The sequence below is a fragment of the Mustela nigripes genome, chromosome 2 (genome assembly GCF_022355385.1).
Source record: "Mustela nigripes isolate SB6536 chromosome 2, MUSNIG.SB6536, whole genome shotgun sequence".
In the NCBI taxonomy this organism is placed as follows: domain Eukaryota; kingdom Metazoa; phylum Chordata; class Mammalia; order Carnivora; family Mustelidae; genus Mustela; species Mustela nigripes.
The window spans coordinates 94366821-94379478 of record NC_081558.1 but is presented as its reverse complement, the minus strand read 5'-3'; the positions used below and the strand labels follow the sequence as shown (position 1 = coordinate 94379478).

The 12658-nt window shown below is 47.0% G+C and overlaps 1 protein-coding gene across 5 annotated transcripts in view; it reads left to right on the top strand.

Annotated features, from left to right (window-relative positions):
• Positions 1 to 12658, top strand: part of DZIP1L (DAZ interacting zinc finger protein 1 like) — a 42875-nt gene that overhangs the window by 21659 nt on the left and 8558 nt on the right. For all 5 annotated transcript variants that reach the window (XM_059390988.1, XM_059390989.1, XM_059390990.1 and 2 more), the window contains 5 exons: positions 3229 to 3291; positions 4713 to 4853; positions 7101 to 7131; positions 8229 to 8279; positions 12457 to 12590. In XM_059390988.1, coding sequence (XP_059246971.1) covers positions 3229 to 3291; positions 4713 to 4853; positions 7101 to 7131; positions 8229 to 8279; positions 12457 to 12590 — 420 coding nt within the window. The remainder of the gene's footprint in view (positions 1 to 3228; positions 3292 to 4712; positions 4854 to 7100; positions 7132 to 8228; positions 8280 to 12456; positions 12591 to 12658) is intronic.

Sequence of the window (12658 nt, the reverse complement as noted above, 5' to 3'; positions counted from 1 at the left end):
CATACTTGTCAGAGAGAGAGAGAGTGCACAAGCAGGGAGAGCAGCAGGCAGAGGGAGAAGCAGGCTCCCTGCTGAGCTGGGAGCCTAATGCTGGACTCAATCCCTGGACCTTGGGATCATGACGTGAGCCAAAGGCAGATGCTTAACCGACTGAGTCACCCAGGCGTCCTTGTTCTTGTGGTTGTTTCCCCCACAATATTGTGCCTCCAGTTTTGTTGGCCATATGAAATTAATAATGTTTATGTGGTCAAAATGATCAAATTATCAATCTTTTGTATATGGCCACTCAGAGGTTTAAAAAGAAAATGTTTCTGTGTTTCCTTTAAGGCCTTATTTATTTATTTATTTATGTATTCCTTCATTCATACGTCCCTCTTTATTAAGGTATGATTGGCATGTAAGAAGTTGTGCATATTTGGTGTACATGACTCAGTGAGTTTGGGAATAAGTATTTACCTTTGAAACCATCACCACATCAGGGCACAGTCATATCTATCACCTCCCAAAGTTTCTTCCCACCCTCTTTATTATTATTATTATTTTATTTGTGTGTGTGGTGATAACACAACATAAGATCTACCTTCTTAGCTAATTTTAAATATACAACATATCTTGTAGAACAAACCTTGTACCCTTTAACCATAACCTTCCCACTTTCTCCTCATCTTAACCCCTGGCAACTACCATTCTCTCTCTCTTTCTATGAGTTTTAGATTCCACAAGTAAGTGAAATCATACAGTGTTTGTCATTCTTATCTGGTTTATTTCACATAGTGTAACGTCCTCTAGGTTCATTCATGTTGATGCAGGATTTCCTTCTTTTTTAAGACTGAATAGTATTCCAGTGTATGTATGTACCATGTTTGCTTTATTATTCATCTATCAGTGGATTATTAGGTTTCCCTGTTTTGGCTATTGTGAATAATGCTGCAATGGACATGGGAGGGTATCTCTTTGAGATCCTGATTTCAGTTTTTTGGGTCAGTATCAAGAAGTGGGGTTGTTGGATTACATGTTAGTTCTGTTTTTAATTCTTAAAAAATTTTTATTTATTTATTTATTTGTTTGAGAAAGAGAGAGAGGGCATTTGCAAGAGAGGGGAGGTGCAGGGGAAGAGGTACAAACAGACTGTACTCAGAGCACAGAGCCCGTTGTGGAGCTCATCTCATGACCCTGAGCTGAAATCAAAAGTCAGATGCTTAACTGACTGAGCCACTGAGGCACCCTTAAATTTTTTTTTTAATAACAGAAAAACAAACAAGTTTATTAACAAATACATTTCATGTCTACCTTGGAGATACCAGGGGAAATGAGTAAGTCTATTTTTAATTTTTGAGGTACTTCCACTCTGTTTTTCATAATAACTACACCAATTTATATTCCCTCCAGCAGTGTATGAGGATCCTCTTTTCTTCACATCCTTACCAACACTTGTTTTATATATCTAACTATCTACCTATATCTATTTTAATAATAGCCATCTTGCAGGTGTAAGGTGTGGTATCTCATTGTGGTTTGATTTACATTTTTGTGCTCACTAATGTCTAATGTTGTAGGCCTTCTTTGGGGAAATGTCTATTCAGACTCTTTGTCTATTAATTTTTTTTTCTTTTTGTACTGAGGTATAGAAGTTCCCCATATTTTGGATGTGAGCTCCCTATCAGATATGTGGTTTGCAAAATATTTTTTCACATTCCATAGGTGGTTCTGCTGTTGCGTGGAATGTTCTATATATTTCTGTCTTGCCCATTTGGTCTATACTGACATTCGAGTCTAGTGTTCCCTTTTGGTTTTCTGCATGGATGATCTTTCCGTTGTTGAAAGTGGGCCATTGAAGCCCCATACTCTTACCGTATTGCTATTTCTCCCCTCAGTTGTATTAATATTTGCTTTATATGTTTAGGTGCTCTGATTTTGGATGCTTCTATATTTACAATTGTTATATTGATGAATTAACCACTTTATCATTATATAGTGACTATTCTCTTGTAACAGTTTTTTACTTAAAGCCTTTGACGGAGTTATAGCTACCCCATTCTCCTGGTTGTGGTTTGCATGAAATATCTTTTCCCATCCCTTCAGTTTCAGCCTATGTGTGTCCTTGAGATGAATCTCTTGTAGGCAGCCTATAGCTGGATCTTATTTTTCTAATCCATTCAGTCACTCTGTGTCTTTTGATTGGAGGACTTGGTCCATTTAAATTTAAAGTAATTAATGGTGAGTAAGGACTTACTATTGCCATTTTGTTAATTGTTTTCAGACTGTTTTGTAGTTACTTTGTTCCTTTCCTCCTCTCTTGCTGCCTTCCATTTTGATGTGATGGTTTTATTTTGTAATAGTATGCGTTGATTCCTTCACTTTTTGCATATTTGCTATAGGTTTTTTGTGGTTAGTGTGAGATTTACATAAACCATCTTATAGTACAGCAGTCTATTTTAAGCTGATAATAACTTAATATTGGTTGCAGGTAAATACTTCTCCTCTTACACCTCCTGGTGTCTACAAACCAGCCAGTCGGATCTGTGGATGGTTGTTGAGATCCCCATGCTGGGCGCCACAGGCTGATTTGGCTCTGCCCTGTCCCCCAGTTCTGAGGGCGGGGGAAAGAAGTGGGCCTCCTGGGCAGCACCCCATGAGGCTGGGGTGGTGGCTGCTCACTTGCTGTCACTTTCCTTCATAGGAAAAATTGCAGGCTGAGGGGGTGTCTCTTTAGGCATCAAACTGTGCCTCCTTGGGGAGAGCTGAGGCAGGTAAAGTGAAACTTCTCTGGACTGCATCTATTCTCAGGTTTATTTTTTATTTTTTATTTTTTTTTGTTTTCCTCTTTTGAAGTGTCAGAAACTCTCAGCTGGGTTCCTGGGCTCCCACAGAGGAATCCGCACCTGTGGGTGGTTTGAGAGCTGGAATTTCTTATGGTACCGTTTTACTGATATCACTTCCAATTTTTAAGTTTAAATCTTTGACCCACCTAAAATTTATTTTGGTTTAAGATATGAAATAAAGATTCAAGTTCATATATTTTTTTTCCAGGTAGTTAGCCACCTGTTTGAACTCCATTTGTCAATAATCTATTTCCCCCAGAGTAAGATTCTATCCCCCACCACCCCCCAGTCTTTGTCTGGGCTTTCTGTTCTTTTTACTACTCTGCCTAATCATGAGCCAGCACTTTTTAATTCCTGTAGCTTTGTAGTACATTCTGATATCCAGAGTCCTGTTTATCTTTTTCAGAAAGCAGAATGGAAGAGAAAAATGAAGGAACTTCAGGGAAAGCATGCAGCTCAGAAGCAAGAGGTAACTCTGGGTGGTCAGGGGGAGCTGGGTTTCCTGAAACCTCCTCTTACCCTACGGCACCCCCATCCTCTATCACTAGCCCCCTCAAACTGACCAGTATTTGGTTGCTGATGGTGTTCCTGGTGGCTGACCCCAATCAATCCCCAGAAGGGGTCAGCCACCCAAACAGCAGCCTCCCTGGCCCGGAGTCAGGGCCTCTGGGACTTGTCTTCTGAACCCAACACCTGCTTTACTCTGTGGTCCCCTATGCAGGGACCCCTTCAGGCCGTCCACAGAGACCAGGCCTGGAAACCTTAGATGCATTGTCTGGTCATTTCATGTTTGCGCTCTTCCTTGAAACCCCACCCAGGAGAGAACCTCAGCCATCATTCAAGGGGAGCCCACATGGAAAGGGTCAAATACTGAGATCGGGGAATAGGGAGCAGCAGGCCTCAGGATGAGAAAACAGCTCCTATGAAAATGCCCCTGAGGAGGAAGCAAGTTGAGGAGGAAGCTGGTTATCAGAAGCTCCAGGTACTGCCTACAGAAAGCCCAGAAGAGGCAGGTGCTCAGATCAGAGGCCAGCACTCCCATTTCCAGTAATTCCCATCTGATGGGTTTTTTAAAAAAGGTTTTATTTGTCTATTTAACAGAGAGATCACAAGCAGACAGAGAGGCAGGCAGAGAGAGAGAGGGGGGAAAGCAAACTCCTGGCCGAACAGAGAGCCCGATGTGGGACTTGATCCCAGGACCCTGGGATCATGACCTGAGCTGAAGACAGAGGCTTTAACCCACTGAGCCACCCAGGAGCCCCTACCATCTGATGGTTTTATTTTATTTGAAACATCTTCAGATGGGAAATACGGTTTAATTTATTCCAAAAGTGGAAGAAACATATGAAGGCACACTCAGTACAGTGTACTGAAATATATGGAGGTTCACTTCCACCCCAACTCTGTCTACCTGCCCCCATCACCCACCCCGTGGCTGTCTGTCCACTTGTACTGCTTTCTTGGGTATTTTTCTAGAGTATCTTTATGCAAATAGAAAGAGTCTCATCTTCTATCTACTCTTACAACAGCACGGGACAGTATTTTCTTCACCTTCTGGTTTTTCCCTAAAAACACTATTGGATGACTCATGAATGGCCTCAGGTTATCTGACTGTCCTTCCGTGGGTGGTCATGCTGGACAGAAAGCCTGTTTGCCCTGATTGTAGGGGTCTGTATCCAATTCTCACTTCCCCTCAAGCACAGCTTGGAAATATGCCCAAACTGGAAAGTAGTCCATCCTGTTAGAAGCCACCTGCCCAGGTCTGGAAGCCCCCACCCCACTTTAGGTGAAACTGCAGCCAGCATGTGCCTCCAGGAGCAGGCCCTGCAGCTCCCGGGCACTCCGAGGTTGCTGCGACACCTGACTGACTGAGTCCCCTGTGCCCACCAGCTGCAGGAGCAGAACGAGATGCTCCGGGCCTCCCTGTCTCAGGATCAGAGGAAAGCAGCTGCCTGGTCCCAGCGCCAGATCAGTGCTCTCCGCGCCCAGCTCCAGGAACAAGCCAGGCTCATTGCCTCCCAGGAGGAGATGGTAGGTCTGTCCCTCCTCCTTGCCAGGCCCTGGGGCCCCTAGGCCTCTTCTCTGTGAGGATCTCCTTTGATTCTCCGGACTCACTGGCAGTGGTCTCATTAACGAGGCTCTCTCAGGAGAGAAAAGAGTGATGAAGCTGCGGCTGTCTCTTTCCAGGCTGAAGATAGCCCTGTTGTCCGGAGGGCCTGAGCTAAGTTCACACTAACACCAGACACTGTCTAAAGGCTGGCACCTGCTTGATACTTGGTATATTACTTCATTTAAACCTCACTGCTGCCCTTCAAGGCAGACATTGGCTTCCTCCCATCTTCCTTTGACAGATGATGGAACAGGCTGGAGAAGCAGGTGCCTCCCTCAAGTCCACAGAGCATACCCTATAAGAGCCAGTGTGGGGATTCAGCCCTGGCCAGGCAGTGCACTGCAAAACTTGGGCTCTTTTCATTGTGTTCTCAGACATCTTTTCCTGGTCAAAACACTTGTCCTAAATTAATGGACGCTGAAGATGTTGTCACACAAATTAGTATGGTGTGACATAGCACCTCTCTCCTAGAGCTGACCCCTTGACCTACTGCTAACTCTCTGCCCAGTCTGGGCTCAGCTCCCCCTTTTGAGTTGCAAGTCAGGGGACAGGTGTCTCTGCCATCAGAGGGGCCCCTCTGTGGCTTCAGGGCCTTGCCTTGCTTCTGAAACCCCCTCCACACAGATTCTCTGAGCAGAGCACCTCCTGTCACTATCTAGTTCAGTCTTCTTGTTCCCACTCCCTGGTTTTTGTGTTTTCAGTTCTCCCAGCTGTACTTCACTCGGGTAATGGATCTGACCCTCTCTTCTGCTTTTCATTTTACTGGGCCTCCCGCCACTTAGCTCTTCACTGCTCTGGCCACCTCAGGTCCAGTCTGGAAATTTCTTCCTTCTGTTACCCAGGACTCCTGTTTGCAGATATTTCACTAGGGAGCCCATTGGCTAAACTTGGATTTAGAATAGATCAGTAGGGGTTTATTTGTATTGTAACGTCAAAAGAGGTGACAGTTGATGGCCTTGATTTAGCAGCAAAATTATGTCATTGAAAATCCAAACTCAGTTTTTCTTTTTTATCATCCTCAGTGGGTTGACTTTTGTTTTCATGTTTGACCCTTATCATTGCAAGATGGCTGCCATAGCCCCAACCATCACAAGCATATTCAGTAGAAGAAGTTGATGAAAAGGCCCCTTCCTCAGACTTTTGCTTATATTTTATTGGTCAGAGCTGTATTACATGGGCAACCATAGCTGCAAGGAAGGTTAGAAGGCAAATAATTAGTTTTAGAGTCTCTAGAATAGAGGTAGGCAAAGAAAGAAGTAGTTGGAAATTGGCATTGGATGTGTCATTCATCAGTAGATAATAAAAAACAACTGAAGCTTAAGCAGAAGAGGAAATTTGTCTTAAGGATAGACAGCGTGTCTCAGAAAGTTCAAGGCAGGAGAGCAGCTGAGTCTGGGATTAACTAGAACGAGAGATATGAATGTGGTCAGGAGTTTTCCTTTGCTGTGTGTCTCTGTCCTTTTTTCTAGATCTGCGTAAACTTGTTCCTTTTATTCTGAAGATCAGCTTTCACATCATACCTACCCCATATGGCAATACAAATAAACAAGCAGCAAACAAACAAACAAACCCCAAACCAGTTGGCTGCCACTGGCTCTTGACTTCACATGTTTCCAATTCAGAGTTCTCTGCCCCAACCTAGACACTTGGCTATGGTTGTGGTGTGCGGTCACGTTGTCACAGATGGCTGTCCCATGTGCAACTGTGTGGAAGGAGGATGAAGAGGCACCTTCTGGAAAAGGAAGGGCTCAGCAGTTTAATGACTGTCCAGCTCATGCCTCCTTCCGCCCAGGGGGCCCTCAGCTCATGTCCCCATGGTGGGGGGAGCCTGCCTCACCCTGGTTGTCCACCAAGTGTACCAGCAGTATTGCTGTATGCCTGTCCCACTCCACTCATGTGGGGCTCCTGCCCTTCAAATCACAGTCCCTCTCTGAAGAGGAGCATTCTTGCCTCCCCATCCTGGATGCTGCTGTTCAACCTCAGTGCCACCACCCCCCTTACATATGGATGGCAGGAGGCATACTGGGGGGTTGGGGCAGCGTTCTCCGAGTTCCTTCTAGTTCCCAGTGGGGGATATGGAAACTGACTGTCCCTTCTTTATGGTGCTGGGCAGGCCTACGGCACAGAGCAGGGTTCCCGGCTGCCTGTTCTGTTCTGTATCTTTGCAGATCCAGACCATGTCTCTCAGGAAGGAGGAGGGTAAGTTCTCATGGGGTGTTTTCTAATAGTCTTGGCCTCTTCTTTCTCCTGTCCCCCACCAGTCAGTTTATAGAATGAGGGGGTGGCAGTGAGAGCAGCTCCTGGGTCATGGGGTGTCAGGCTCGCTGGCTGGGTGAGGGAGGGCAAGAAGAGATCTGCTTCTGGGACAGACAGATGGATTCTGGCCTGGCCTGGTCTTCTCTGTGGGGTAGTGGAGACCCAGGGAACAGTAGGATCCTGCGGGCAGTGACTGATGGAGCTTTTCACGAAAAGATTCTAATTCCTCATGCCTAGGGTTCGAGCCATCAACTTTGACCTTCCTCTCAGGGTGTAGCAAGTTGAATATGAATGTGGACTGTCTAGAGTATGTGTAGTCTTCCTCTGGGTACCCTGGTGTGCTGCTGTATGTTTCTTGTGTGTGTGTGAGTGTCTCATGGATGCACATGCTGGTGTCTAAAGGGAGCCAGTAACACACAGGAGACCGCCCCTGTGTGGAGGACCTTGGCCAGGCCCTTATGAAACCTGGCCCGTTGGACTCCCACTTCTTCTGTCCTGTCTCTTTAGCCAGCTTTCTGCCTTTTCTTGCAAACCCACATGCCTGTCCCTAATCCCTGCCTCTAGGTCAGATGTTCCTTCCCCAGCTTGGCCAGAAGGTCAGAGAAGCACCCTCCCTGTGGCCTTGAAGGTCCTGAGGGCTGGGGCTGGGATGTGTGCCACGTGTGTCGCCAAGCACTTTAGATTCATTGTCTCATTATGTTGTCCCCACTACTTAATGTGGACCCAGCATTATCAGACTCATTTTTTAGATGAGGAGACTGGGGCTTGCTGAGGTTCTGGGACAGCCCCCTCCCCCCCGCCCCCACCACGTGGGGTTGTGAAGGACCAGCAAAGGGCAAGCTGGGCTGGGAACTCTGGTCTTTCTGGCTCGAGCTGTCTGTGCTCATGACTGCAACTCCATCCGTCCTGCCTCTCCTGGTGAAGAAACGACTGGAAGGCTTGCTCTTTCTGGCCCGCAATCACGTTGTGTTCTGCACTTTCCTCCAAGTCAGGGATGGTATCCGGGGCATTGGGGCCACTAACTGTTGGGCTCTCCTCAGGGACCTGCGAGGGCCTGAAGGCTGTGGTCACAGAAGACTCTTCTGAGGAAGGTGAGGCATGACTCTCTTTCCCCGGTGTCTAATGCAGGACGAATCCTGCATTTGTCCTCCTTGTCCAGTTTGTCTCTCCCTCACTGTGTCTGGCTACTGGAAGCCCAGGAAAGGGAAGTAGGAACATGAGACGAGTACTTTAAGCACCTTGTGTGTGCCAGGCAGGTTACACACAGGCCTTAAGGTGCGATCTGATGGCTCACTGATGGGGAAGCCCAGAGAGGGCCAGCGACTTGCCTGGAGTCACAGAGCCGGCAGGTAGGCGGAGGCGGGATTCGGAATCTGCCTGGGCTCCCTCTCCACAGTCGTGGGCACCTTCTGTTTTCATTCAGTCCGTTCGGTGGTGAGTCTGGTATGCAGAAAGAGCTCAAACAGATGATTTAGGGGATGCAAAGAAGAAGTGGAAAAAAAAATAGCAGTTTTCCTCTGACTGTGGGAGCTCCTGGGGGAGTTGGGGAGAAGAGCTCCCAGGAGAGATCAGGGAGTGCGGGCAGCTGACCTGCTGACCAGGGCCTGCCCTCTGGAATTGGGCTCTGATATGACAAAAGTGACCCAACCAATGCACCCAGGAAAGGGTTTTATTTGTGTCACCAAAGAGTTCACCATGGGAATTTTTTTTTTTAAAGATTATTTATTTATTTATTTGACAGAGAGGAGGATCACAAGTAGGCAGAGAGGCAGGCAGAGAGAGAGGAGGAAGCAGGCTCCCCGCTGAGCAGAGAGCCCAACACGGGCCCGATCCTAGGAACCTGAGACCATGACCTGAGCCGAAGGCAGAGGTCTAACCCACTGAGCCACCCAGGCGTCCCTGGAATTTTTTTTTTTTTTTAAGAACATTCTTTTTTTTTTTTTTTAAAGATTTTATTTATTTATTTGACAGAGAGAGAGACACACAGCAAGAGAGGGAACACAAGTGGGGGAGTGGGAGAGGGAGAAGCAGGCTCCTCGCTGAGCAGGGAGACTGATGTGGGGCTCGATCCCAGGATGCTGGGATTCACTACCCAAGCTGAAGGCAGACGCCCAATGGCTGAGCCAGCCAGATGCCCTGGAATTTTGTTTTTTAATGAATATTTCTTCCTTTACTTCTGAGACAGTAATCTATGCTCTTGGAAAAAAAGAAAAAAAAAGCAAGCAAGCAAGTGAGCAAGCGAGCAAAAGGGTGTGTGTACAGTGAGAAGTATGTCTCCCTCCTGCTGGGTTATCCAGTTTCCACCCAGAGATCACACTGCTATGCTTTCTCATTTATATTTCCAGAGATATTTGGTGCAGATATAAGCACATATGTGTATGCATTTTTTTCCTTTTTCCCAAATGGGATCATACTATACATACTGCTCTGTATTTGGTTACTTTCTCAACAACTTATTTGGGAAATCATTTCCTGTCCCTCTGTGTACAGTTGCTTCATTATTTTTGCAGGGCTTTACAGTATTCTGTTGGATGGGTAAACCAAAATTTATTTATCTGTTTATTTATTTAAAGATTTTATTTATTTATTTGACAGACAGAGATCACAAGTAGGCAGAGAGGCAGGCAGAGGGAGAGAGAGGAGGAAGCAGGCTTCCCACTGAGCAGAGAGCCCGATGTGGGGCTCAATCCCAGGACCCTGAGATCATGACCTGAGCCAAAGGCAGAGGCTTTAACCCACTGAGCCACCCAGGTGCCCCATCAAAATTTATTTAACTAGTCCTCTACTACTTCCCACCCCCATCCTGTGCACTTAACCTTGGAATTTAGAAGTACAAATTAGAGATGCATGTAACTTTGTTGGGGGAAGCTCTCTGCTGAGTAACACAACACATTACTGGACCTGCTGAGGTCCATAGAGTGGAGGAACCAAATCCTTCCGCAGAGGCTGCCGAGTCATGGAGAGAGAGCCGAGCTGAGGAGGGTGCTTTGGCTGACCCCTACCCATCTCACTTGTCACACGAAGCTGGTGTCTCCCACACTGATCCACTGTGCTCGACCTCTTTGTATGCTGGCCTGCCTCTTCTAGTCCCGGATCAGCAGGAAAAATACCACTTGGGAACTTGTTAGAAAGGAAAGTTGTCAGATTCTCAGCCTTATCCCACATAAGCAGAGTCAGAAATTCTGGGGTGGGGTCCCGCAGTTTGCAATCTCCGGGCATCCTGATGCTTGTTGGAGCCCCACTGTCACACCAGTGGCTGTCTGCAGCTGACTGCACATTAAGAATCACCCAGGTCACTTGTAACTCTCCAAGGACCCCACCAGCCCCCCACCCGCGACCTTAACAGAACATATAGGAGGTGGGTCCCAGGCATCGTTAGTATTTAAAGCCCCTGGTGATTCTGATGTGTGGCCACGGTTGGGGCTTGTGCCCCAGCGTGGACTTGATGGAGGAGGATCAACCTTGTGGGGGGCAGCTTGCTAAAACACAGGTTGCTGGGTTTCCAATCCATAATTTTTGACTCAGTAGGGTTGGAGTGGGATCTGAAAATCCGCATTTCTAATAAGTTACCTGGTGGTGCCATCGCTCAGGCTCACAGTTCGGGAACCATTGCTCTAGAACACTTGGTTCTCAGGCTTGGGTGTTAGAAGATCTGAGGTCTAGGGCCTAGCTTCAGAGATTCTGATGTCATTAGTTTGGGATGGGGCCCAGGAGATTCAAATGTGCAGCCACAGTTGACATCATTCTTGAATGTGAGCCCCTTGAGGGTCTTCTTCTGTGCCCCCCAGCACCCCAGTACAGGCTTGTTCATTCTCCATATTACTTATCAGAAAATGTCTACTGAGTGAATCTAAGGGCTGGTCCTGCTCTAAGGGCAGTGTGCCCACCCTCCTTCCCACTGCCCACCCCACACTGGACCCGTCTCCTTGGAAGGCCTCTTTGCAGCAATGGCCACATTTTATTGTAATAGCTTATTTTATTATCCTCTGGGTCCACATTTCTCACAGTATGGTCTGTGGCTCACCTCCACCATAATCGTTTAGACAAGTTAAAGTGCAGTTTCCAGGGCCCTTCCCTGGACTTACGGAATCAGACTCTCTGGAGGGTGGGGCCAGGGAATATGCATTTTTAACTCTTGTGGTCCTTCTGTGTACTGCTTTGAAGGGCGAGTCTCTAATCTCTAGAGACAGTAAGCTTGAAGGGAGTTTATGGTGTCTGTCCCATGAAGAATTCAATCCCCTGGATGGGAGCAGACGTGGTACAGCAGTAAGTGAGAGTGTCAGTTGGGGCCAGAATCACATAGGGCTGGCAGCCGGCAGGGCCTGGAATCTGCGGTTTACAATCGCCAACATACAGAAACAGCCTAAGTGTTCATTGATGGATGAATGGATAATGAGGTTGAGGTACATATATATATATATAATGGAATATTATTTAGCCATAAAAGGGGGGAAAGCCTGCCATTTGTGACAACATGGATGGACTTTGAGGGCATTGTGTGAAATGAAATAAGTCTGAGAAAGACAAATCTGTATCATCTCCTTTATATGTAGAATCAAAACAAACCAAAAAACAAACTTGTAGAAGAAAAGATCATAATTTGTGGTTACCAGAGGTGGTATAGGGGAAGGGGATTGGAGGAAGGTGGTCAAAAGGTACAAGGTGCCCGTGAGAGCAGAAACGAGTGCCAGGGAGGTCATGGACAGGAGGACCAGAGTTAACACTGCTGGAAGACAGACGGGAAAGCTGCTAAGAGAGTAGACCCCAAGAGGTTTCATCACAAGGGGAAACTTGTTTCATTTTTTTCTTTTGTATCTGTATGAGAGGGCGGGTGTTAACTAAGCTTACTGTGATAATCTCTGAATAAAGTCAAGTCACTATGCTATATACCTTAAATGTATAAGCTGCTCTGTGTCAGTTATGTCTCAATAAAACTGGGTTGGGGGGAGGAATGGAACTCAGCAACAAGCTGCTGCTAGGGCTCAAGAGCAAGTCCAAAGCCCACAAATCCCAGATTCATCTGAGCAGCACTGAGCCCAGATCTTGGCGGCCCGGACTGGCAGGGGAGGAGAATCCTGCAGGCAGGTATGTGGTCTGAAGCAGTGGGAGCCAGCAGCAGAAACATCCCCAGTGTCTGGGAGGGACACTCAGGTGGGGTCCGTGGCTCTGGGCTCATGGTCTGGTGAGGGCCACGCAGGTGCTACGTGATTTTGAGAATGGAGGTTTTGGGCGGCTGGGCTGACCTTGGTGGATTGTTGTGTGCTGCAGATCTGGAGGACTCCCGAGACGGACAGCAGAATGTGCTGGCTGCTCTGAGGCGAAACCCCACCCTGCTGAAGCAGTTCAGGCCAATCTTGGAGGACACCCTGGAAGAGAAACTGGAAAGCATGGGGATAAAGAGAGTAAGCGCAGGGGCTGCAAGGGCTGCTGCCTACCATTTGGATACGTGGCATTCTTTTTTTTTTTTTTT